This window comes from Ursus arctos, unplaced genomic scaffold (genome assembly GCF_023065955.2).
Source record: "Ursus arctos isolate Adak ecotype North America unplaced genomic scaffold, UrsArc2.0 scaffold_19, whole genome shotgun sequence".
Lineage (NCBI taxonomy): Eukaryota > Metazoa > Chordata > Mammalia > Carnivora > Ursidae > Ursus > Ursus arctos.
In genome coordinates this window covers 30,308,705-30,335,815 of record NW_026622863.1, presented here as the reverse complement: position 1 = coordinate 30,335,815, position 27,111 = coordinate 30,308,705, and the positions used below count along the sequence as shown (strand labels likewise).

The window sequence follows — 27,111 nt, the reverse complement described above, 5'->3', positions numbered from 1 at the left end:
TTGCTTGAGGGGGTAGTTTTAGTCTCCATCAGGGGATGCGTTGCCAGCTGGGTCTTTTGCCTGAGTTAAGAGATAACCTGAAAAGAAGAATTTAATCAATTAGCAAGTACAGACTGAGGTCAGAGTGGAGGGGGTAGAAGTCCCCATTCACTCTTTCTTCTCCATTTAGCAGATCTGTCTCTTGATAACGCAACCCCAGGCCCCGACATGGAGATGACCGTAACCACTCTCCCCCCTCTGCCACCCATGCTAGCCCTGTTATTTAGCACTTGTGAAACCAGGATGGAATGTCGTCGTTTCTCCTGCCCATACTATGGGTCCTTTGAGGGCTGGGCTGCTGTGAAACAGCCCCCCTGCCCCGTGTTTGCCACTGTGTCCCCCGAGTCATAGATGCAGAGGCTCCAGGACATCATGTGGCTCTACCCTCAGTCACAAGAGTCCCTAAACATCAAGATTAGTAGTGAAGAGTCTGGAACAGTAGCTAAGGGTACTGCTTCCGAGGATAGAGAGCTCCAGGTGCCCCAAACTCTGCCTCTTTGGCATAAGGGTTATTTTAAGCTCATTGTTTTTAAGAAACAGCAGACATAAGAAAAGCTCTGAAGACCTGAGTAGAAGTTACGACTGTACATTCACAAGAGAAATCTCCATTTGTGGGGGTACCTCCCTCTCTGTGCCAGGAACAGGAGGGTGACCAAATCTTTAGCAACTTGTCTGTGCAGAAGGCCAGGACTTAAATCTGCATAACAACCATATCTCTTTTGATTTGTGCTTTTTCTGGTAACCTTGCTTGACTGCCCTTCCCCCATCCCCCATCACTGCCTCAACATCTTATATCTTTAGCTGGAGACAGTATTTATAAGGTGGTGTCTTGGGCCCTTTTGGGGAGTTACTCAGTTTTCCTGGGTAACTCCCGTGTATATGGAAGGTATACATGTTATTTAAAGTCTGTTTTTCCCCTGTTAATCTTTTATTACAATGGGGTCGGAGCCAAGAACCTAGAAGGGTAAAGGGAAAATTATTTTTTCCTTCCCTACAATGCTAGTGCTAGCTTTCCTATTTACTACCTTAGCTCAGTTTTGTCCTCTGTAAAATGGGGATAAAAATGTTGTAACTGCTGGGACGCCTGGGTGGGTCGGTCGGTTGACCGTCTGCCTTCAGCTCAGGTCATGGTCCCAGGGTCCTGGGATTGAGTCCCACGTCGGGCTCCTTGCTCAGGGGGAGGCCTGCTTCTCCCTCTGCCTGCTGCTCCCCCTGCTTGTGCTCTCTCTCTCTCTGACAAATAAATAAGTTTGGGGGAAAAAAAAGTTGTAACTGCTAATGGTACATGTGAAATAGATAATACACATCAATTACTTAACACAGTGCCCGCACACAGAAAGTAGCCAGTAAGCAGTTGTTGAAAATCACCACATAAACAGGGGATGCCTGGAATCATTTATGTTTTCCGTGTGTTTGGCTCTTTAGTCAGGTCTAATAAGGACACGAAAAAACGAATTCCTCATTTCACCGTTACCTCAGCTGCTGGCCCAGGAGCATAACTACAGCACACCTGCAGGACACCATCCTCACGTACTGTACAAAAGGACGGCTGAGGAGAAGGTCCAGCGTTGCCATGGCTACCCGGGCTCCAGTGGGCATTATCCCGGTCACTCCCCAACTCACACTCCCTACACATCTCGGAGTCAAGAAAGACAGCATCACCACCCAAGGTTGCAAAAGCAGCATTTTTGTGGACGACGCAAGAAATGTATGTAAGGAAACTTTTTCTTATTCTGTTCTTAGGTGGGCCCTCAATAGGCTCTCTTGAGTGCAGTCGGGTGTGCTGACGTTGCAGGTTAAAATGGGGCTACCCTAAGCACCCCCTGAAATTATTCTTGGAGATGGACCAGTATTCATCCCTGTCAGGCAAAAATTGGGTGATCACTTCTCAATTCTTCTAGGTTAAACTAGGACAGATTTTTATATGCTTTTGTTTTAGTCAATGGGTCCCCATATTATCTTGATTTCTGTGCTCCTGAGAAGGATGCCCAGTGTTCCAATGATGACAGAAGTCAGAGGTGAATCCTCAGGTGTGGCTGGATGTTGGTTCCTTTTGAGCTCTTGAAGGACAACATCACAGGAAATGAGAACATTGGCACCTATGTGGAGATGGCAGTGAGATACAGGGCCCCTTGGGCATGGTTTGTGACCCAGGCACAACCTTCTGCACTTCATAGACCGCTGGTGTCTAATAGAAATACAATGGCAGCCCCACAAGTAGTTTTAAACATTCTAATGGCCACATTTTTGAAAAACTAAAGATAGGCAAATTAAGTTTAATAATGTTTTTTATTTAACCCGACATATTACAAAATATCTCAGCATGTAATCAGTATACCAAATTATGAATCGGGTATTTTATATTAAGTTTTTAGATGGAAATCTAGTCCTTGTTTGACACTTAGAGCACAATTCCAACGTAGACAACAAATTCTCATCAGAAATACTTAATCTGTATTTGAATTTCATAAAATTTAAGGTAGATTTGCATATTCAAGTTGTTCCAAACTTATTTTTCAATAACTCATCAAGTATTGCTTTCTTAATTTAAATTGAAATTGATTAAAATTAAAACTTCAGTTTCTCCCGTGGCACCAGACACATTTCAAAGGCTCAGTAACCATGAATGGCATGCGAGTGCCAAGTTGGACACAGCAGCCAGTTCGCCCAAGGAGAAGGGGAACTGCTATCCCTGAGCTATTGATCGGGAGCAATAATGAAATGCCATGTTTCTACCATTTTAATTGGTCTTTGGGATTTGGAGAGTTAACAGAAATATCCTCTTTCAGGAACATCAGTTTGGCATGGATTCATGATATTAGTGATATTAACACTAGTACTGCTATTCCTAGTGACAATGACGTGCATTTGATAGGCGATATCAAAGCCGGTCTTTAGAGCAGCCTTATAATTGGTATCATGGGTACTAGGCTCTTTTCATTGATAAAGAAACTGAGACTCAGGGTCACTTATCAAAGTGGCCAACTTGAGGTTTTATATCTAAGTCTACATAATTTGATCTTTTAATTTCACTCTATGGAGAGTTAGAATGACTTCAGTCTTATGACTCTACTAGTTGTTGAAGTATTAAAATAACTGTGTTAGTATTACAGTTCCAAATGCCCCGTTCCCTCCCAGCAATCCTTGCACTTGTCCCTCCCCATTAACTGAAGGGATCGTGCCTGGCCCAGCGTCCTGAGACTGCCAGCTCTCTTCTCAAAGCCCACGGCCAATATCCACTCTGTTGAGGTGGCGCCTGCACTTTACCTGTTGCACGATATTTAATACCATTTTAAATATCACCCCTGACTATGCTATTTCCCCAAAAACGAACTCAAAATTAGGCCAAAGGGTCCTTATTGAGCACTTATTTTGTGCTATATTCAAGTTTGTGTTGATGAAACAAGGATATTAGACATGGACAGTGTTCTGTAGGATGTTTATTTCTAAATTTTATTTAGAAAATAATATATAAAGTGTTATGAATTCAGATGCAAAGGATAATGTCTATTTCTGCAGTGTTTAAAATAAAATGAGCATTTTTCTGTTTTTAAAGACTATTCCGACAGAATTGATTTTTGTTGACCTGCTCTACCAACTCGATTTGTAGGTTGTTTGGGGGGGGGTGTGTGGTTTTGTTTTGTTTTTTTTTTTTTACTCAGAGTATTTTTGAGTTATTGAGTATATTAATCCACCAGCCTCTTTGAATGAATCTTTCTTGACCACAGACTAGGTGCAAAGCCCCAGGACAAGCACCACAGTCATCATTTATCAGTAGATCAGTCCCATGTGGGTTCCGGACTCTCCCCCTGCCCTGTTTAGATTTCTTTCTGTCTCACCCAGATGTTCTCCACTGACAATCCCTTCGAAATGCTCTTATGTTCATTGTAGATGCCCCTCAGCCTCCCACAGAGGACACTTATCTCAGGTTTGATGAATATGGGAGTGCAGGGCGACCCAGAAGATCAGCAGGAAAATCACAAAAGGGCCTAAATGTGGAAACCCTTGTGGTAGCAGACAAGAAAATGGTGGAAAAGCACGGCAAGGCAAACGTCACCACGTACATCCTCACAGTCATGAACATGGTAAGGGAGTTTGTTAGGACTCCAATGCTCTGGTTTTCCAGAACAGCCAAAAATCATAGAATATCCTTGTACGGATTGGATAGCAGATATAGCCACATAATTTTATTGGAAAAAAACTGAGTTTTGAGGAAATTGGTTTTATACATATATATGCGTACGTTCAATTTTGTAAAATTGAAGCCTGCATAGTTATAAATATGTCTGATTGTTACACAGAGTTTTGGAAATTTTTAGATTTTGTTTATTTTTGTTTGATTTCAATTGTTCCAACAGGTTTCTAGCCTATTTAAAGATGGGACCATTGGAAGTGACATAAACATTGTTGTGGTGAGCCTCATTCTGCTGGAACAAGAACCTGTATGTGCCAAACTTCACTTATTTCTTAATTCATTCCGCCATTCAGCATCTACTTATTGAATACCTACTGTGTACCGATCCGTGAACTAGTCATTAGAAATTCCAGCAGGAAAATAGGCTGACCCTGTCCTCAAAGAAAGTACAATCTAATAAGATTGTGTATTCAAATAACAAAACATCACAAAATAATTATATATATATGTATATATATTATATATGTTATAATATATATTATATATATGTATATGTATATATGTATATACGTATATGTATGTATGCATGTATATATATGTATATATGTATATATGTATATATGTATATATGTATATATGTATATACATAATATATATTATATATTATTATATATATTATATATAAAATGGCATAAATATGATTAAATATGCATATATAGTGTACATATTACATTACGTATAAAAACACACATTTTATGTAGGCTTCGCAGGGAAGGTGCATTTGATAATAGATTTAAGGGTTAGTTGGATTTTGCACATTGGATATGCTGGGTCATTACAGGTAGATGCAAAAAGATATTTTGAAAACATACTGAAAATAAGTCATCAGAAAATTCTTGTAGTAAACCTGCTGTCTCCCCAACAGCATCTTAGGTACTACAGGGAATTAATAAGGAGTATTTAACTGTCCTCGAATTGATTACCTTGAGGTGCAGGACACAGGCATGGAGTAAATCATAAAACCAGAACATATAATAAAGTGTTAATTGCATGGCACCCACTGCTTTGTAGTGTTTTGATGCTGAAACTGTATTTTTCTGGGGTGGAGATTACCAAGTGTTTTAAGTCCCCCGTGGCTTCTCTTCTTCATCTGTAACCCCGGTAATTAATGTACAAAGCAAGGAGTCAGAGACAAGACAAAAATTAATCTCATCGTCCAGGTGTGTAGAGATACAGAGGTCAACAACCTGTCACATTGCTCTTGGAATTTTAGAAAGGTAGAAAGGAGGGTGTGTGTCATTGGGAGACACTTTTGCCTTTAACCTGCCACTTAGACTTTGCCCAAGGACGTGGAAGCCGGAGGCATCCTAATTCACGTGTAATTAAAGACCTCATCTAAAAGCCCTCAACTTGACCCAAGTCAGTAGTTTTAAGCAAAGATTTTGGTAAATAATTATCTTAAAGCTAGGTCCTGTCTTACCTCCTCAGAGTCTTATAATTATTTGTTTCTAGATCCATTCAGTGGGCTTTCATTTTATTGATTGATGGACGGATTGATTTTAGTCTGTGATGTGCCAAGCCCTTTGCTGGAAATTATAACTTGGGGGAAGGAAGTTGTGGTCACTACCTTCCTCATGCTGTATTGAAGAAGGCATTGAACTTTATCACCATTAACTTATAATTAGGTTCTAAAAGCTAAAACAGTTTTATAAAGGTGGTACCAACATGAGATGAACATAGATATTCCTAACTGGTATCAGGTTATTATTTTTTTTATAGAAATAGAACTAATCATAAAGTATACTACTAAAACTCTGTAATTACTTTAAGTATTGTGAAATAGTTTTAGGTTTGTTTTTTTTTTTTTAATCAGTTGTCTCCAACCTTAGCTCAAGTGTTTTCCTCTACTGACCTTTCTCCCTAGAAACATGTTTCTGTGTTTGCCTCTACAAGTGGAATGATTCAACGTTCTCACCTCTGACAAATTCACACTCTGATTTGTGTGGGTTTCCCTTAGGGAGGATTATCGATCAACCATCATGCAGACCAGTCTCTGAATAGTTTTTGTCAGTGGCAGTCTGCCCTCATTGGAAAGAATGGCAAGAGGCATGACCACGCCATCCTACTCACGGGATTTGACATTTGTTCCTGGAAGAATGAGCCATGTGACACTCTAGGTAAGGTATGAATGGATGCTTCACTCACACCTGTGAAAACACAGTATGGGAACTGTCTACTGGGTGGGCGGCCCTAAGGATCCTTAATAAGGAGACCTGATATTTAAATTGTGGAGTGGTATCTTCTCTGTACCCTGTGGTGAATGTCGTTCTCTTTAACTGAAGTCAGGGTGGAATGATGAACTCATTTCCTTTATTTGTTTTGTATTTTTCTTTATTAACTCTGTTGGTGATCGTTGAGGTAAATTATTTAACTAGACGAGTTGTGGTTTATTCCATAAGCACACCTGGGCCGCTGAAGAGTGTTTGACTGATGTCCATGGTGCATCCCTGTGCCCTTGGGTAGTATTGCATCCTTTAGAAAGTTACTTGACCTTTAAAGGACCCAGCTGTTCTATACATGCACAGGACAGTGAGTGGGGACTGTGTCTTCTGCATCTATACTGTATTTTCTAGTATATTCCATTGCATACAGTAGGAACTCACCAATTGTTTTGATGAGTTAATGATCGCCTAGATCAGTGTTGATGATGGTGGTGGTGGTGATGATGGTGCCACTGATGCTAAATGCCTATACATTAAGTTTCTCAGATCATCTCTTGAGCCTCAGAGCAGCAAAGTGGGTGCAGTCCATCCCCAAGTGTGTATTTAATACTAACTGGGTACATACTCCTGGTCTGCGTATGAGGACCCAAAACTGGGAAGAAAGACATTTACCTAGTATAATGTGGTTCAAGATAGAATCAAGCACTGGCTAGAATGATTTTATAGCTGCTCTTAGAAGGAAGTCGTTTTTGAAAACAGAAGCATTTATCACATTCTAGTGAAGAGGAGAAAAATGCATTTAATTTGTTCACATCGTTCAGACCTTTCCATGTTGTCTGCTTCAGAAAAAGACCAGGATGTATGTTCTCTTAGAAAATACACCTTGAGCTGTAATGCTAATAGCCTGGTAAGTGAACATTTTGCACTGGTTTAACTTACATAAGGCATATAAATGTCCTGCAGCTTCCTATTCTGTATGTAAAATGGAAACAACCTCATAGCGACTTCACAGGGTTGTGAAAAGGATCTGTTGATGACAAAAAAATATTAAATACTGCGTTTATCTGGGAAGGACAAATAATCCTATACCTTTAGGGTTTTCCTGCAAAAAAAAAACCTAAACACATTCATCAATTAAACTGAAATTAATTATGTTAATCAATGAAACTAAAACTGTGCAGAACATTTTGAAGCCATAAGAAATGATCGGGTATCTGTATGTGTGCCCTTTGGACTAACCCTTGAAGTTGCTCTCTCAATAGGGTTTGCCCCCATCAGTGGAATGTGCAGCAAGTACCGAAGTTGTACCATCAATGAGGACACGGGGCTCGGCCTGGCCTTCACCATCGCTCATGAGTCAGGGCACAAGTGAGTGAGCCCGGGATTCACCACTTTATATGAAAACCGGTTGGGTGATTCATTGGCATCTCCCTGATGATAATGGTTGGTCATGTCAGAATAGATAAGATAAATCTGGGGTGAAGCTTAGAATCGTACCTGACTATAAGGAGAGCTCGCTCAAGAAAAGCGAGTCATCGTGGGTGTTGCTTTTTTAAAACAACACTGTTTCACAGCTGCACAGAAATACACTGTGGGCATAGATGGACTGCAAGTCATCCAATGGACCCCCTGGTCTTTTAGGAATGTCTTCCATGTTCTGCTGCAGTGAAGGTCCTGTTAGTTCATTAGACCGAGGAAGTAATCGGGCAGACGTGTGAATTCGCAGAATGTAACGGCATGTTGATTGTTCAAAGGCTTTCGGTGCACACACTGGACGTTCTTGCATGGGTGGCATTGCATGTACGTGATATTCTCTTCACTGGTGTTACTAAATCTTTCTTCTGTGAGAACAGAGCTCTGAATGAGGAATGAGAAACCTAAGAGTACTGAGTTGAATTTATAAGGCACGAAATCTGGTGCCAGCGCGGTTCTGTAGAGGATTTTCAAACATTCCTTGAGCGCAGCACCCACGTTGGAATCAGCACGCTGCTTTACAAAATGACTGTTGCAAAGGGCAAGCTCTCTGGATAGATGAGCTTCGGAGCGCTGGCGCGTGCGCATCGTGTTCACCATTTATGTTGAGCGCTCATTCTCAGAGCATCTGAGTGATTTCTGACTTAAAAGCAAAATCATCTACACCACAACTGTAATTATATTTGAATATTTTGGTGCTAGTGTCTTTTATGAGCATGTTATCTTCACGAAATTTGAATCATGTATGTACACAGCCACTTTCTTAGCAACGTATGAATCAACCGATTTTATTGTGAACACTGGTTCAAAAATGCCTACTCGGCGCAAGGCCCCTTTGTACAGAGCAGGAAAGGAACACGAATGTCAAACATCTAAGTTTGTGTCTGTACCTGTCACCTACTGACCCTGAACTTCCTTATCACAGTTTCACAATTGGTGGCAAGGGGGAAAAAATGTGGTACTTGAAATAAAAGAATTTGACTATCCCATCATTTTAATTTAGCTTAGATATCTTGACCAAAAGTTTCTCATCCTTAAAATATATAGCAGACATACCATTATTGATTTTGTGGCCAAGACATAATAGAATAAAACCCTTAGTATTCTTTAGAATTTTCTACATGAATTTTACAACACTACAGTTGCCTCTTTTTTTCTTAAAAAAAAAAAAAAGCTTTTTAAATTTATTTTAGAGAGAGAGGAGCATGCAGACAAGGGGAAGGAGCAGAGGAGAGGGAGAGAGACTAGCAAGCAGACTGCACAGAGCCCCACACAGAGCTCAGTCTCACGACCCTGAGATCATGACCTGAGTTGAAACCAAGAGTCGGGTGCTTAACCGACTGAGCCACCCAGGCGCCCCTACAGTTGACTCTTAACATTGGTTTGAACTATGTGTAGAACCGCTTAGATGGAGATTTTTTTTGATAAATACAATACAGTACTTTATTAAGTATTTTCCTTACATTTTCTTTATAACATTTTTTCTCTAGCTTACTTTATTGTAAGAATATAGTATGTAATATATGTAACATACAACACATGTGTCAATTAAGTTATCAATGTAAGACTTCCAGTTAGCAGTAGGCTACCAGTAGTTAAGCTTTAGGGGAGATAAAAATTACATTTGAATTTTCAGCTGCAGATGGGGAGGGTCAGTGTCCTTAACCAATATGGTGTTCAAAGGTCAATTGTATAGGATAACTCATTTTTGTCTTTCTTCTTTCTTACAACTTTGATAACTCTGTCTCTCACTTGGGTTCATTGATTGTCCATGTATCTTCTTCCTTTGATTATAATTTGGAAAACAGCTTCACAGAAAGCTTTCTGTTTTCTCCTTTCTATTTCAGCTTTGGCATGATTCACGATGGGGAAGGCAATCCCTGCAGGAAGGCTGAAGGCAATATCATGTCTCCCACACTGACAGGGAACAATGGGGTGTTTTCCTGGTCTTCGTGCAGCCGGCAGTATCTCAAGAAATTCCTTAGGTAAGACAAAATAAAGCAGGGGTATTCCCAGGGTGGTGACAGCAAACAGTGCTCAACAGATGTTTAAAATAAATACTCAGTGGATTGGTGATGATGGTGGTGATAGCAATAGTGATGATGGGGATGGGGATGGGGATGGGGATGCTGTGCTGGTGATCATGATGATAATGATACTGTCATCATTGCTATTGAAAAACTACACTGAAGATCTAATAACCATGCTAGATGCTCTGCACATGTTGCCTCATTCAGTCCTCATAGCAGTCCTATTATGATCCTTAGTCTGGTTGAGGAAACTGAGTCACAGGGAGGTTAATTGTGTTAACATTCTACAGCTGTTAAGGTGTAGACATAAGACTCACACTTAGGTCTGCTATGACTCCAAGATCTATGCTTATAACTGTCTCCCCTCAATGACCTCCAGAGATTGCTAGATATACTTTTTACTGTGACTAATTATTTTAATCTGGTCAATCGATTTGGTCAGAAGAGCATTAAAAATGCTAAAATGGTGTGCATGTTTTATAATGAATGGAATATTGTCTTGCTTAGCTATTTTGTTTAAAATGGCCATGAGCTAGCTGTATGTCCAGAAGATGTCCAAAGGGGATGATAGGTATATAAAATCCATTTGAAAACTCAAAACTCCTACATGGCTTTAGTAAAATGGGACTTAGGAAGGTAGCATTATGTGATTCATATATAATCATGATGAACCCAAAGTTGGAATTCTTTGAAGTTTCCTCTAATTTTATTTAGCAACAATGTGTATTTGACCGTTGTAATTACAATAGCACTCCAGTTGTTAATATATATCTCATCATGCTATGTTGACTCATAAGAACACTCAAGTTCTAATCCCATCTCCCTTTGACCAAATGTTAGGGAAACTAACAGACTATCTCTGGGAATGGATAATATTTATGCTTTTTTCTTAAATTGTACTATTGCATACTGTTTTCAGATGTTTACAGAATTAGTAATACACATAGGCAAAGCTGATTAAACGTAAGGTGTCTAACCAAATAATATCCCAAAGAACAGTAAAAACTCGACAAGCCTTTTGCTAACGGTAAGTTTTATCAAATAGAAGATTATCTTATTAGTTATAAATTTATGATGTGGGGCTTGAAGTTATCTTTTCTATCTCATGTGAGAATGGAATAAAAATATTGTAAATACAGATTGAATTTCCATCGTTAATATGATACAGTTAAATGTTTTGGGGTGAAGTTAGCAACAGTTGACTTTGAATGCTTACTCTGCTGCGTTAAACACATTACGTTTTCTTGTTGGATCTGTTCAACTCCTACTGGAAGTCACTGTCAGTAATGAGGTATATTAGAGTTGTTCTTGGTCTCATGGTTGACTCGAATGCTCATCTGTCTGCCTCCAGAATCATCCTTAACCACCATGCTATTTTGCCTCTCATTGATATCCTAGTTGACCTATTTAAGGTGAATGGAGGAAAGGCGCTATTTAACCATATCCACCATCCAGACTGATCTTTTTTCTTAACACATCCCGGTTGAGTACACTTTGGGGAATTATTCTGCTTATCACCCCAATGCATCCTTTCTCCTGATGCTTTAAAAAACCTAACTTATTTTTTGCTTGTAAAGATTATTTGAGGGAAAATACATCTTTGACCACTGCCCCATTATTTCTAAAAGATGCAGCATGACTTTCAACTCCATGAAGGCATGTACTAACGCCGTCTACTTCATTTTGTACCTTTAGCACTTAGCCTGGTGCTCAGCACACGGTAGGCACCCAATAAAAATTCGTTGAATACTGTTGGATGAGATCATTGGGGAGAGTTTTCAAAGATACTGACCTTTCCCATCTAGCTGGCCAAACCAAACCACTTGGAGAGCTATAACTTCCAGTGCCGGGTGAGACGATCCGTAGCTGTGTAAATTCCATCTTCTTGGACAGGACTCACTCTCTGGAAAAAAAAATACACATTTTAACTTCCATTATTACCTGTATCTTTCACCATGCTATATTTTTCTTTGCGTGAGTGTATTCAGAGGTGTGTTGTTTTATGTGGAAAGATCACAGATAAACACAGGAATTAACAAGGATGTGTTTCCACGGCAGCACACCTCAGGCTGGGTGTCTGGTGGATGAGCCCAAGCAAACAGGACAGTATAAATATCCGGACAAACTACCAGGACAGATTTATGACGCTGACACACAGTGCAAGTGGCAATTTGGAGCAAAAGCCAAGTTATGCAGCCTTGGTTTTGTGAAGGTATGTTTGCTTGTGATTTCAAACTTACATTAAGATTCTGCGATGTGTCTGTGTCCCTAACAGAAATATAAACATTTGGTTTGCAAAGGCCAAGGGTCAGAGTCTGGGTTATCTCTAAAATGTCAGTTGTTTGGCATGATAATTAAGTGGCAGTTTTACTGTCAATGAGTGGTTTAAATACCATCCGACTGCATCCCTGGGAGAAAATCCCTCCTGGGAAGATGAGGATTTCATCACAAGTAGTAAATCTGGGTACAATCACGTTTACCTACTTCTCATCATTCCATTTATTATTGTTGTGTTCATCTTCCCTTTTAACGTAATACGTTGAAAAAGCATCACAACCTCAAAAGGTATACATATGCCTTCATGGAATCTGAAAACTAATTGTTGACAGCCAGCTTTTTCGTGTGTCCAGTCTTCCCTTCACTATTGTGAGAAACACTGATGGGAAAGCAGAGGTCCAGGATGTAGAAATGGGAGAAACATTGGACCAGTTGGTCCAAAACTCCATCACTGGCCGTCTCAATTTCGATACAAAGTGGAATCGGTTTTAAGTCTCTCTTGCCTGGTATCCAGAGAGCAAGGTGGAAGTTCTAGGTATCTGGAAACTGGGAAATGACAAAGTTTTATAGCTCCTTTTCCCTACTCTCTTCCTATTCTTCCCCCTTCCCCTCCCCCATCTTGTCTGTTCCTCCTTCTGCAGCCCCAGCTATCCCCACTGTGGATAGCACTGGCCCTCCCACCACCCCCAGCACTTGCCACGTGAGCCTCTTCCACATAAGGCATCTCCTTGGAGACTTATTTAACTTCTCCTCAATCTTCACAAAGACCTTTTGAAAGGAGAATTATCATTTTTTACACGGAGCTCAGAGAATGTGTATTCCATTTGCCCAAAGCCTCAAAACTTTTAAACCTGCCCATCACACTGATGTTAAGCTTCCTTCTCTCCAGGTAATAGGAGTGTTTCCTACGCCTCAGTCACGAACGTCAACATTTAGTCATTGATAATTACCTTCATTCTTTGTGCTGTGCCTCTGTATTGTGTTTTTTTTTTAAAGATTTTATTTATTTATTTATTTATTTATTTATTTGAAAGAGAGAGCGAGAGAGCACACAAGCAGGGAGGCAGAGGGAAGGGGGGAGCAGACTCCCCCCTAAGCAGGGAGCCTGATGCGGGACTCAATCCCAGGATTCTGGGATCATGACCTGAGCCGAAGGCAGATGCTTAATCGACTGAGCCACCCAGATGCCCTGTATCATGTGCTGCTTTGTTAATAAATAAACTCACTTAAAAATACATAAGTCCAGTCCTAAGAAGCACCAAATCACAGGTTTTGATAGAGGACCACATACTTTTCTAATGCTCTTTAAATGTGTAACTATTAGAAGTATGTACCCACACCCCATCCACAATTTTTTTGGTGCATCCTCCATGGTACATGGACCTTATTTTGGCAAATACTGGCGTATCATGTATACGATAATTAATTTATAACTGTTTCTAATTGCCTGTTAAGTTGTTGTGTTTGGCAGAAGTCAGTAGACATTCACTTTGTTGACGAAGTTTGTCTAGCTCGGTCTCCTCTTCCCTTCATCCCTAAAGGTTTCACTAGCTTACACATTCATGAATCAAACATTTATCAAGCGCTTACTATGCAGCAAATACAGAATTGGTAACGAGTTTGATTTTCTCTAGAAATATAAAGGAAGTTTTTAAAAATCACTATCATTCCTCCAGGATCAGACATTCAGCAAACACGTGGGGCTCCTGTTCCGTGTCCGACAGCGTGCGGGGCTCAAACAGCCACTCCTCAGTGCCAGATACTTTACTGGAACCAACCATACTTTCGAGAGACAGCACCTCAGTGTGATGGTCTCCCTTGGGGAGCGGAGCAGAGGGAAGTGGGAAATACAGACTAGAAGACTGGATAGAATGAGGAAGGCACAGGGATGAGAATGCCTGGAGGGGCGGGGAGATTCGCTTAAGGGAGAGATTAGAGATGACTGCGAGGTAAGACAGGGAAGGTGGCAGATCCCGAATGCGGAATCCCCCCCCACACACACACAGCCGAGGGGGTGGGAAATACCTGCTTGTAACCAGCCATGGCATTACCTCTGAGAATCACAGATACTTCCTGTCTGGCCCTACGTGGGAGGGGTTTCCCAAGCAAACCTCCCATTCGCCCTGCTGGTCTGGACAGTGTAGACCCATCTCCAGCAGCACAGGAAAATGGTGGTGTTTGTTTTCAGGGTCTTCACTGTCCTGTCGTTGCTTTCCCTTATAAACCTATTCTCCTCACTGCCTTTTTCTTTTTCTTTTTTCTTTTAAACTGTATGCCTCCTGAAAAGGCAGTTTTGCGTAATTGTTAGAAGCACACACACACACACAAAGAAAAAAAGAAAAAGGAAAGAATCTCAAGTGTCTTTGGAACAGGGGTGCAGTTATCAGCATCCCCTGGAACTTGTTAGAAATGCAAATGCTCAGGTCTCATCTTGGTTCTAAAGAATAAGAAGGTTTGGGGGTGGGACCTGGCAATCTATGCTTGAACAGGGGCTCTAGGTGATTCTGATGCATGCTCAAGGTTGGGCACTGCTGAATTATGCAGTCTTCAGTTTTATATACCCACCCACACACACACACACACACACCCTCTGACTTTTGGGATTGCGTAGACCCAAGTTTAAAACCTTCTTCCATCGTGTCCTAGAACCCTGAGCAAATGGCTGAACCTCCCTTGGCTTTTGTGTCCACATCTGTAACGTAAGGACAGTTCTTCCCTGGTAATTGTGAGGGTGCAGCTCTTGGGACGGTGGCACCCCTCCACGAATGCCCAGGCTTTCCTCCCTGCTCTCCCCCTCCTGTCCCCGGGAGCATCACCGTCCCAGGCTCCTCTCTTCCAGTGGCTCCCTTGTCCGGGGCCTGGAGCTGGCTGTCTCCCAGCCCCGCCTCATCTTCCCTCCTCTCCCAGCCACGGCTGCTCTGTCTTCGGTGTATCAAGCATGATCTCTCTTCCCTTGCAAAGTGTTTGGGAAAATGAGTTGGTAACGGATGGGTCCACATTGTTTGGACACACATAAAGGAAGGTCCCCTCCCACAGCAACTGGGGAGACCGTGCATTTGGTTATTACACGCGTGTTACCTGCTGACTGACAGTGAGGGAATCGACACTGTCTGCCCCAGTGCCCCAAGCTCTGGATGAGACTCTGGTCAGTGCTTCTGAGGCTGCTGTTACTAAGTCAGCAGCGAGTAGCCTGTACTCCGTCACTTCAGCTGCCAGCCGTTGCTGTCACATAGCAAAAGCTCCGAAAATGTTCATTTGCAGATGCACCAAGAGGGTTTGAAGCAGAATAGGAATTACGGGGAGGGTATTTGAATTCTAGTGAATATGTTTGCGTTCACCACCTCTGAGAATGCTTCCTTTGGAAGAAAAGTCATGTCAAAAATAGTAGGATGAGCATGTATTTTCTCTTTTGAGAATCTGACATTGTAATGCATAAAGGACGTAAAGGATACAAAGTTCTAGAAAATAAGTCACGGACATGCATTGTACAGCATGGTAACTATAGTTAATACTCTGTTGCATATTGGGAAGTTGCTGAGTGAGTAGATCTTAATAGTCCTCTCACAAGAAAAATATTGTAACAATGTATGGGGACAGATGTTAACCGAATTTATTGTGGTGTTATTGTGTAATATATACAAATATCAAATCATTGTATTGTACACCCAAAACTAATAGTGTTACCTGTCAGTTATACCTCAGTTTTCAAAATTCTTTAAAAAAAGAACTTGACCTTGAGATACAAGAATGGAGAATAGGGATGCCTGGGTGGCTCAGTCGGTTAAGCATCTGCCTTTGGCTCAGGTCATGATCCCAGGGTCCTGGGATTGAGTTCAGCTTCGGGCTCCTTGCTCAGCGGGGAGCCTGCTTCTTCCTCTCCCTCTGCTGCTGCTCTCTCTGCTTGTGCACTCTCTCTCTCTGACACACACACAAAAAAGGAAAATAAAGAGAAACTTCCTAGTATCTAAATCTAAAGTAATCTAAAATTACAATTTAAAATTGTACCTGCTTGGCAATCTAATAAATTGACTACATTAGGTTTCATCTTTTATTAACTTCCCCCATGGACTTATGTTCCAACTATGTTAATGTCCTTGTATTTTCTCAAATCGTTCCCTCTTTCATGTCTCCAAGTCTTTGTATACATGCTTCCCACCCTAGAATGCTGCATGGTCACCCATGTGACAAATACCTAATCATCTTTTATTGTGGTCCAGGATTCAGCGCAAGTGTTACCTCCTATTTTCCCCAACAGATTTAAATGTTCCTTTCCCCCAGGTTCCATCTGCACCCTCTATGGACCATAATAAACCTGTGGTACCGTATTATAACTGACTAGGGGTGCCTCTTGCCTCCGTGGATGGCGGATACATAGCGTGTACCCGCCATGTTGGCAGATAACCGGAATCCTTTACTGAATTTACAGTGGTCACTAAAGCAAACATTTCTTTAGCACCCCCCTTTTCATAAAGTGGAGGATTTTGCATCTGTCCCCTTCTCATTCCTCCTCAAGGAAGCAGGAGTGAATGACTTCTCTGGGAGAGAGAGGGGAGTCAAGGATGACTCTAGGATTTTTGGCTGGAGCAACCAGAAGCATGGGGTGTCATAACATGAGCTGGAAGAGGCTGAATAGGTTTGGGGGGACAGATGGGGAATTTAGTTTTGGATGTGTTCGGTAGTTTATAAAGTTTGATATGCAGAGACCATTAATATTTTTAGCACATCGGGTTTCGCTTGAAGGGGCATCCTTCAGAGTCTTTGGATTACAACAGGACAACATGGTCGATGACTGACAGGACAGAGTAATGCCTAGTGTGGAGACTCTCCTTAAAAATCACATCCAGGCAACACGAGACCTGGAGTCTCTGTGGTTATTTCTTTTTCCCTTAAATTATGACTTCAGTCTAGGGAATTACAGATAAGAAAAAGCTAGTTGAATGTGCTGGGGGGAAAAAAGAGGGAAGAGCAAGCAAAAAAAGTGCAAACTCCCATTTCTGTTTACTTTGAAAGGGAGCTTTCTCAGAGGACTCTCATGGTCGTCAAAGCATGTAGTTGGCTATAATTACGTTTGACTTATGTACTTCACCACAAAAGAAATAACATGTTCATACAGCCTGTCTGATTTCACTCTGGAATCCTGTGTTTTTGTGTTTTGCCTCATTTTCCCGGTCTTCTCCAGCTGCCCATTCTCCTTAGCCCTGTGGCTTGGCATTGGCTGTGGAATCCAGGTCTCCTTTGCTTGGGTCTGCCCCGGGGTCATTTCGGCGGCTGCCACATCGGCGAGGGGTATGGGTTATGGCTGCCTGCTGGCTGTCGGGAGGGAAACGGTTTAATTCTGAAAGCCTTTCTAACTGTGGCTGGGTTTCAATGGTTACCTCTCATTTCTCCATTTTGATGTCAACAGTCTTTTTCCACATTAAGCTGTTCCCCTCAGGCCCAGGGTGATACATGGAGGAGAGCACACAGAGAGGAGGCAGCTGATTCACTTGTTGGAAGGCTGCCTCATGCTTTCTACTAATGTCAGTGGCAGGTCCACGTCTGTGGGAAACATTGACTTGTTGTGTCTTAGGAGCTGTTTTGAGATTTGAAAGTGCTGTGATGGTATGTGTGGCGCACATGTCTGGGGCCACAGGTGGGTGGTGGTCCCCCAGCAGCGGCCTGAATGCCCTTCCATTCTCTTTTTGGGGGGGAAGGGCTTTGTGGTCTGCAAGATCGGGCTCACTGCACACATCTCTGGTTTCCCCGTGTTTCCTCATCTTGGTTCTGTGGAAACTTCTTTGTGAAATAACCCCTGAGCTTGTTCTTGCCATATTGTCTTACCGTGAAATCTACATTAACTGGAAGGCTTGGGGAATTGGGTGCCTGGTTAGTGGAATTTTCAGGGCCACACCAAGTAACCACAAAAGTCATTTTGTTTCCTCCCTGGTTGTTAATATTTTCCCCCCAAGTGTACACGTTCACACGTCTATCCCAGTAAATAGACTGTGGAAAACAAAGTGGAATCATTTTGACATTTCATGATTTTGACATTCCCTTAATGACATAATTCTGAGTAGCAACTTCAGCTGTTTGAGCTGGAAAGAATCCGGTTCGGTCCCCTCGCTTTATAGATGGGTACCTGAGGCTCAGAGAAGTTGAGAGCTTTCCAGCTGCCATTTTTGGCAAATCCAGGACCAGGGAGCAGTGGTCAAGGACTCTGGCTGGAATCAGGCCAGTGCGAGTCCTGCCTTTGCCTCCAGCTGTGTCACTTGGCGGCTTTGAACGTGTCCGTAGTTTGCTCAGTCCCGTCATCTAAATTAGTTTATATGGGGAATTAGTCTAGTGTCCACCACTAAATGGTGTTGGTAAGAGTATTAGTTTCCTACGGCTGCTCTAATTCACTTTCCATGAACTTGGTGACTTAACACAAATTTATTTTCTTACAGTTCTGGAGGTAGACATCTGGAATGAGTCTCACGGGGCTGAGATCAAGTGTTGGCAGGGTTGTGTCCCTTCTGGAGGCTCCGGAAGAAAAGCCATTTTCTTGCCTTCCCCAGCTTCTAGAAGCCTCCTGCGTTCCTTGGCTCATGGCCCCTTCCCCCCATCTTCAAAGCAGCAACATCCCCCTTCGTCCTCCTCCCGCTGTCCTCTCTCTGGTTCTCTTCCGTCTTTCTCTGCCCTATTTAAGGCCCCTCGTGATTATCTTAGGCCCATTTGGAAAATTAAGATAGTTTCCCCATCTCAAGGTCAACTGATTAGCAACCTTAATTTTATCTGCAGGTTTAATTCTCCTTTGCTATGTAACTGCAAGTCAAAGGTGTCAGCGATTTGGATGTGGTCCCTTGGCGGGGGGGCAGTATTCTGCCCACCACAGTCTGGCATGAGAGGTAAACTCTTTCATGGTCTAGTGTGAGAATTGTCAAAATGCCTGAAAATTCATATAAAGAGAAGGAAGGTGATGATGGTGATCATTTCTACCGTTTATCCTTGAGAACCAGCCTGGAAAGCCAAGAGCTCCTTTTATCACTGTTTGCCCGGGGGAGAAAACTGCACATCAGAGACTTCTAGAACAGGTCCATAGGGCGCGGAACCTGGAATTCTGGGGCAAGGATTTGAATCAGATGTGCTTGATTCCAGTCTCGACCTCTCCTGCTTCACTGGTGGTGGTGGTGGTGGTGGTGATTACAAACCAGGTCTCTTAGTTTCAAGCCGAATGGTCCCGAGTGAACTATTATTACCTCCCCATCATGACTAAACAAGTATGCAGGTAGCATAGAAACTTCCTGCTGATATATTTGCTACAACCCATTACTGGTTACCTTGCAGCTACAGTTTCACTTGCCTCTACTTCCTGGATCACGTCTCATTTCAGCCACCTCAAAATACAATATCGTGTACAAAAGCTTTGGGTATTTTTGTTTTTATTGTATCAACACCCTTACCAGCTGCTGCTTCTTTCCTTTCAGGACATTTGCAAGTCACTTTGGTGCCATCGAGTGGGCCACAGGTGTGAGACCAAGTTTATGCCCGCGGCGGAAGGGACCGTTTGTGGCTTGAGTATGGTAAACTGCGTACTTGTTAGTTTTTAGTTCTGGAAACACGATAATGCATAGAAACAAACCATTGTACAAACTATTTGTACTGGGACCCCTGAATGGAATGCCTTGGCCGCATACATTTTCTGACTTGTCTTTAAATTAACCAAAATTATTTTGCAGCTATTATAAAAACTCAATGCTAATGTCACCCAATTGGCTCAATTGTTGAGGATGATTTTTTTTTTCTGCCTTTGGTTTCCATTTTTAGATGAAATATTTCTATTTCAACAAGGTGGAAGCTCTCACTGTATACTGTTTGCCTTTTAAACTTGATTCAGTATAGAAAAGCGTCAGGGAGCAGATGTCCCCTTTATAGCAAAGGAAGGACTGTTCCCCCATACAGGGCCTCTACTGCTCACCTCGCAGGACCCGTCACTGAGTTTCTGACATGCTCGGTGGAGTCCCGTCACTTAGCGGGACTCCTAGCAAAGGGTAAGCCATGTCTCTGTCTCGATTGTACCAGAAAGCAGCCACCAAGTACGGTCAACCCTCAGAACCATCTCCAATATGGGAGATTTCTGTGTTTTGGCTGAAGAACATTCGTATATTAGTTTCTGGCATTTTTTCTCCTTTCCTAGTAGCATGTGGAAGGAGAGGCACACTTGATGGAGCAGTAAGTGACCCAGATTTGGTGCATTCCTTTGAAAGACCATGATCCAGAGCTGTGAGAGAGGGGAGCGTGGAGATGCTCCAGGTTCTCTGACCTCTGCTCTTGGCTCTCTCGAGGCAGCACGAGCCCGTAGAGAAGACTCGGTCACTTAAAGTGAATTCGGTTGCACAACTTACCGATGCTAGATAGCAGAGACAGGAAGCTCTGGGGATACATAGACGAACAAAATTCAGTTTTATCTCTTCAAGAACTCCCAGTCCAGTGGGGAAGCCTGTGCAGAAGCCAGTAACTCTTGACTTTGTTTTTAAACGGACCTCCTTTAAGCCCCGACTTGCCGTCGGTGCTGGGGGTCAGGTGTGCACTGAGAATGGAGTGCGGTGAGTGCGTACACCGGGATGCGTGTCGGAGCGTGGACTGAGGCTCCTCATCTGGATGGGAGAGGGGCTTCCAGTGAGAGGCTAACGATAAAGGCAAAACTACAGGCACGCAAAAATTGACGAGTGTTCACAAAATGCTTACTAGCTGTTGAGTCATTTATTCAACATCTCCTAAAAGATTTGCATTTTTAAACTCTGGTTTTTTTTTTTTTTTAAACTAAGCTGCTTTTAAAAAATGGAGGTATTATGTGCAACTTTCCATCAGAGCTACCTGTCTTAGGAAATTCCAGTAAGGATTCTCATTGACAATGTGCATAGAATGTTCTAGGTGGGATGAGGTGAAATAGTGAAGTAATTCCTTGAACATATAAGTACTGCTCAAGTCATTTTTTTTTGTTTTTTTTTAAGGATTTTATTTATTTATTAGAGAAGGGGAGTATGAGTGGGGGTTTAGGGGCAGAGGGAGAGGGAGAAAAAGGGTCACCACTGAGCAGGGAGCCCGATGAGGGGCTCGATCTCAGGACCCTGGGATCATGACCTGAGAGGAAGGCAGCCATTCATCTGACTGAGCCACCCAGGCACCCTGTCATTTTTATTTTTAGGGCATCAAGATTTAGGACTCGCCACTCAAAGGTTAGTGGGTATTTTTTCATCATGGAAGCACCAGCATTAAACATAAGAGGGTGTACAAGAACAGATTGATATACTAAGCAAGGAGAGTAAGTGCCAAGTGGCATAGGGCTAAAGTTGTATTACCTACATACACCAGGGATGTGGGTCCATGGGCATGAAAATGCCCCTGGATTAGACTGCAGTTACTGTAACCTGAGACACATCAGGCCAGAAGTTAGAAAACAGATGTCCTCACACCACTCCCCCACCTCATTATTTTAAAAGACCCAGCCTGCAGTTCTAAATACTGCGGGAACGCCCCTTGACTGCATGGGGGATGCCCCCGACCAGCAGAAAGCGTTCAGATGAGTTCTGTCCATCATCACCCCAGTTTAATTATTACAGCATCCACATGGAAGGTCCTCGGACTCTCCCTCCGCTGGGGGATGGAACTGGCTCTTCATTAGACCACACACTCCGTGAGGCCAGGACTGTGCCTCATGCTTTATCTCACGGGCCCTACAGAGTAGCAGCTACTCCGTGTTTTGTTCCTTTGTAGCTGGGACCTAGCTGAGTCTTTGCCCATCTCTCTCTAGTCCCTGATCATTCATGATATTTGGACCATGAATGTTCAGTAAACATGTGAGGATGTGAACAACCACATGTCCATCTGGTTACACGTGCAAGGAAAGAAAGCCTTGTGTTTGCTGTCGGTCCTAAAAGCCCAGTTACGGCCACTCAACTTGAAATTCGAAGACGTGCATATCTATGTATGGATGGACAGGTACAATTTTATATGTAGAATTTTGTAAATGTGGATTTTGCATGTGTGTATTCACACACCGTATTTAACATATGCATATTATGAGCAAGTTCTGCGTGACTTAGCATAACTTCACACTTTCCTAAAAGCCTCTGCAATGAGATCCGAAGAGGGGGTGTGTGTGTGTGTGTGTGTGTGTGTGTGTGTGTTTTATGTATTTATTTCTGATTTCTATACTGAATGAAAAAGCCAGAGGAGACAATCTGCTAGCAACCTAAGCCAATACTAGGATGAATCTGGAAATAAAAGAAAGTTAAATTAATTGAAGGTTTGGAACAGATCTAAAAACCGTATTTCTTAAAAAAAGAAATTAGGGTTAAGACCTAGAGGGGGGCGTTTGCCTCTGAGGCGAGAAGTATGCGTATCCTGTTGAGGAGCTTCAGTGACGGAGTTGAAATCGAGCCTCAGCTCACTGTGTGGCTGCTTGGGTAGCTGTGTTAGTATTTCTTTGCTAAATTGCTCTCATCCAGAAAATAGTTATTAACTCCTTAGCGCTTGGGGAGGATTACGTTAGAAAGTGCGTGGGGAGTCCTCCCTCTCCCCCGGCCGGCACTACTTCTGGCACCTGGAAGCAACTTCATGAAGTGCAGCCCCTGCTGTTATTGTTGGCTGTTGTCATTTTGTGTCCGCCGCTGAGCTCAGCCAGGAGAGTCCCGGGGATTCCTGGTCGGGAAGATTCTCATTCCTGCTCACAGTGGACAAAATCCTCGGGTGACCAATTAATTGCTTTCCCCCTAAAAGTGCTCAATGGTGTTATATGAGTTCATGCAAACTCTGAAATGACAGTTAATCCAGGGAAAAGACAAATGAAAAACACAAGAAGCAATCCGTACGCGGCAAGAATTCAAAGAAAGGAAGCAGTATCTTGACCTGGGCAAAGTGCACTCACAACGCAATAAACAGCCAAGGAGCCAAATGTATCCCGGGGGGAAAGTGAAGATTTGAAAGTCCAGCCACCTCCCCCTAACTCTGTAACTGAAGCCCCACTCCTCGGCAGAACCCAGCGTGGTCCAAACCCCAACCCGTTGGATCTCATGGCAGAGGCTTTTAGGAAAGTGTGCTGTTACGCTAAGTCACGCAGAACTTGCTCATAATAAAAGCACCGCAGGAATAAAACCACTACCAGAGGCTTATGCAAACCCCAAGGACATTGATGACCAGCAAAGCCTGGAATATATTGCAAAGGAAAACAAATGGAAAGGTTAGCCCAGAAAACCGTCTTGCCCTGGCTCAATCAGAGCCTTGGCGAATGAAAGACCCAGAGCTAATTCATAAAAGACACTCAGAGAGCCCACAGTCATCCGAGGGTCTGGAATACGGATCTTTCATACAGACACAAGGTCAAAGGGTGTTATCTAGGAGCGCAATTTGCCTGGACCGAGAGCTATTGGAGCTCCCTGAGAAGTGCTCCACAGGGATGGCTGGGGATAAACAAAAATGCCTGCATAATTGTATCTCTTTTTATGATGAGATCATCAGAATGATGAATTCCGTGCTCATACCTGAAAAAGCCTGGTTCTCCTTGAGTGAATGACCCACATTATTCTTGAAGCAGCCTTATTGCTCGATGTCAGGGGCGGCTCCGTGGTCCTTGTGCCTGCGCTGACTCCCTTGGCTGTTGGGTGGAATCTTATCTGAACATTTCACCTCAACGGCTCACAAAGCATATGATCCTCGCCTGCTGGTGACAGGTGCCCCCTCCTCTAGATGCCAGCCTTTCACATCGCACGCGGTAGGTGCAGAGTGACCAGGTGCTGGCAAAGTGCGGCCGGCCAGGGAATTCTGCCGGGGTATCCTGCGCCCTCCCATTTGCCCACATGCTCGTGTTCCCCGTTAACGGGCAGGTGTCTGCCTCTCCTTCCTGTCCGCACGTGGACTCTGACAGGAACCGTGTCACACCTTCTTTCCGCAGTGGTGTCGGCAAGGCCAGTGTGTGAAGTTCGGGGAGCACGGGCCCCGGCCCGTCCACGGCCAGTGGTCTGCCTGGTCCAAGTGGTCAGAGTGTTCGCGAACTTGTGGCGGAGGAGTCAAGTATCAAGAGAGACACTGCAATAACCCCAAGTAAGCCTCCAAAGAAAGTCCGTACTCGGAAAAGGCAAGAATGCACTGTTTTGCTTTTGTTTTGCTTGCGTGTTGGGTTTAAGCGCAGCTTCCTTCCCTCCGGTGAATCGCGACCAAACTAGGGGGGGTGGGGGTGTGGCGGTCAGAAACCCCAAAACAACAAAGGAACTACTCAGTGTGTGACTAGGAGGACCAGAGACTCTAGTGATAGTCCGAGCTCCTTTCTGAATCTGAACTCGAGCCGCACAGTCACACCATCAAATGCCTGTGTTGTCGAGCAGAGAAGCTTGGCCAGTGGAATGTGTGTGTGTGTGTGTGTGTGTGTGTGTGTGTGTGTTTGTGTGTGTGTGTGTGTGTGTCTCAAACTGATGAACTGGAGAAAGTATGCTAATTTTTGCCTTGCAGGAATGTACATCAACACGTGTTGACAGATCTGCCTGACTTTTCAAGAGAAACCAGAAATCCCAAAAAAATGTGTGTGAAATTTCCCGACTGTTAAGATACCGACAACAAATTCCGTTTTCTTTAAACAGAACACAGGGCTAATCGCAATGTCTACAGATGGAGACTGGCCTTTGATCACCTGCGGGCACGCTCTGGCCCGGGTGTACCGGGGTTCTGAACTGCCATCTGTGTTTTAAAACGAAGGGGGTTTTATGTTGCTCTTCTCTGCTCTCACCTCCTTGTGCAACCCACGGGAGATGCACACTTCCTGATTGGCACAGGGATGTAGACAGAGCCCAGGTCTGAGAGCGAGATGGGACTGCAAATCCTGGGTCTGCCACCTATTCACTATGTGACTCTGGGAAGTTCACTTGAACTCTGAGCTTGAGTCTATGTGTAAGATGGAGATAGATAGTGATGCCCCCTTGAAGGTTTGGGGGGATTAGCATTGGGTCTGCAGAATGCCTGACATACCGGGGAGCATCCAGTGGGCATTCAACAAACAGATCCCGGGTCCATGTGGCTTTTATCACTTTCATCCTAAACTCGAGTAGGAGTACAGGGTAGCTGAGGATGGGTCCTCGAAAGCAAGGGGAGCAGGGAGACAGGCCTTACTGACGAAACTGGACTTTGGAGAATGTGGTAGAGAGAGGAGAACGTGAGGGATCCTCGGAAAATAGGAATTTCACTCCACAGCCCTGTTTGAGTGGTGGTATAGTGCGAATGTCAAGAACCCAGGCTCCTAATCCCAGAACCCTAGGTTTGCCTTCTGGCCCTGCCTCTCTCCAGCTGTGTGGCCAAGACAACTGTCTCTCCCTGCTCTGGATTCCTCCCTGGTAAAAAATGGGATAAGGAGAGTGCCTACGTCAACTGAGTTAATATTCGCAAAGCACTTCTACAAAGTGCCTGGCGTGTTATAAGCATCGCATAAATGTTTGGTGGATTGAGAATTAAAATAAATAATGATCCTGGAGCAGAAGGAAAATTTAAAAGACCTGGCATTTCGTCTGAGTCAGCAGCCTGAGCTGGCTCAAGAGGCCAGTTTGTTCCAAAATAGGAGAGGGTCGGAAGACGCTCTGACCGTGGTTTACTAGGCGCTCCTTGGGATATCAGGCTAACGGTATTCTTAACTTTGACACTATTGACGTTTTGGGCTGGAAAATCTTTGTTATGGGATTTGTCCAGGACATGGCAGAATGTTTAGCAGCAGCCCTGACCTCTCCCCACTAGATGCCAGTAGGGTGGTGCTCCCTCCCCGACAGCCCCGTGATAACCAAATCTGTCCCGAGACTACTGAATGAATGTCCTGTAGGAAGCAAAGCCATCCCCAGCTGAAACTCACTGGTTTATTCGGATCCGGTAACTAGGTGGGACGGTAGACAGGCTTGTGATGCACTTCCAGCTAATACCCGATTACTGAAACCACCCTCCTCGTACTTCGAATGTAGCCCCTATTTTGGATAAGAATTCTTAAAATCATTATATTACTTTTCATTTTTTCAGCCAATTTCATGGATCTGGTTTTCATACATCACAACATTTTACAGCTCAGTATTTTCCCAAGAAAGAAATAGATTACCTAATTTCATAGCTGTGCTGGTAAAGTGCGTGAATGACACCCCTGAGATTTAAATTAAAACCTCTCTCGTATCTGTGGGATTGAGAACTCTCATTGTAATAGGGCATTGTTCATGGAAATATCATATTGTAATTTTAGAAATGCCTAATAAAAGCATCACTAATGTAGTTCCAGTTGGTGCTGTTTTATCATTTTCAACAAGATGAAGGCTCCTCAGGATAGTGTTTAATTATGTCTCACAAATAAAACAAGTACATTCACAGCTGTCCCAAGGCAATTGAATTAGTTGTTTTCTGTTCTTATTTCACTTTGTTGTAGTAAAACTGAGGGTTCGACCCCCCGCCCCCCATTTTAAATCACTGATTTCTTCTTTGCTTCAGTTCAAACATGTGGTCTGTTCACATCACTCCACCTAACTAGTTTCATTTTCTCATGTGAGAAGCAGTAGGAGCTTTTATTTCACATAATGATGGTTTTCCCAGAATGTATTTTGTTTCATAAAAATGAACTACTTCTGGCTGATTCGGGGACTGATCCAACTTCAAAAGTGTTTAAAGGTTATCTGTTCTGGAGTGTCTGGTACCACACAAGTATGGCTCTTCTCTTTCCCATGTCTGGGGTGGACATTTTTATTTTTATTTATTTTGAGAGAGAGAGAAACAGAGAGAGAGCAAGTGCGGGGAGGGGCAGCTGGAGAGGGAGAACGTCTCAAGCAGGCCCCATGCTCAGCACAGAGCCTGATGTTGGGCTCGCTCCCATGACCCTGAGATCATGACCTGAGCCTAAACCAAAAGCCCGGTGCTTAACCAACTGAGCCACCCAGGCACCCCTGAAGTGGACGTTTTTCTGCTG

The 27,111-nt window shown here is 43.3% G+C and overlaps 1 protein-coding gene across 5 annotated transcripts in view; it reads left to right on the top strand.

The window, feature by feature from the left end:
- The window catches only part of ADAMTS18 (ADAM metallopeptidase with thrombospondin type 1 motif 18), a 137,421-nt gene that overhangs the window by 62,742 nt on the left and 47,568 nt on the right, over positions 1-27,111 (top strand). For 2 of the 5 annotated variants that reach the window (XM_057314295.1, XM_044382519.3), the window contains 9 exons: positions 1,465-1,747; positions 3,931-4,124; positions 4,398-4,481; positions 6,192-6,351; positions 7,659-7,764; positions 9,717-9,854; positions 11,958-12,111; positions 19,622-19,717; positions 24,088-24,236. In XM_057314295.1, the coding sequence (XP_057170278.1) occupies positions 1,465-1,747; positions 3,931-4,124; positions 4,398-4,481; positions 6,192-6,351; positions 7,659-7,764; positions 9,717-9,854; positions 11,958-12,111; positions 19,622-19,717; positions 24,088-24,236 (1,364 nt within the window). Of the gene's footprint in view, positions 1-1,464; positions 1,752-3,930; positions 4,125-4,397; positions 4,482-6,191; positions 6,352-7,658; positions 7,765-9,716; positions 9,855-11,957; positions 12,112-19,621; positions 19,718-24,087; positions 24,237-27,111 lie in introns of all 5 variants that reach the window. The other 3 variants (XM_057314296.1, XM_057314297.1, XM_044382517.2) reach the window with 3 other exon arrangements.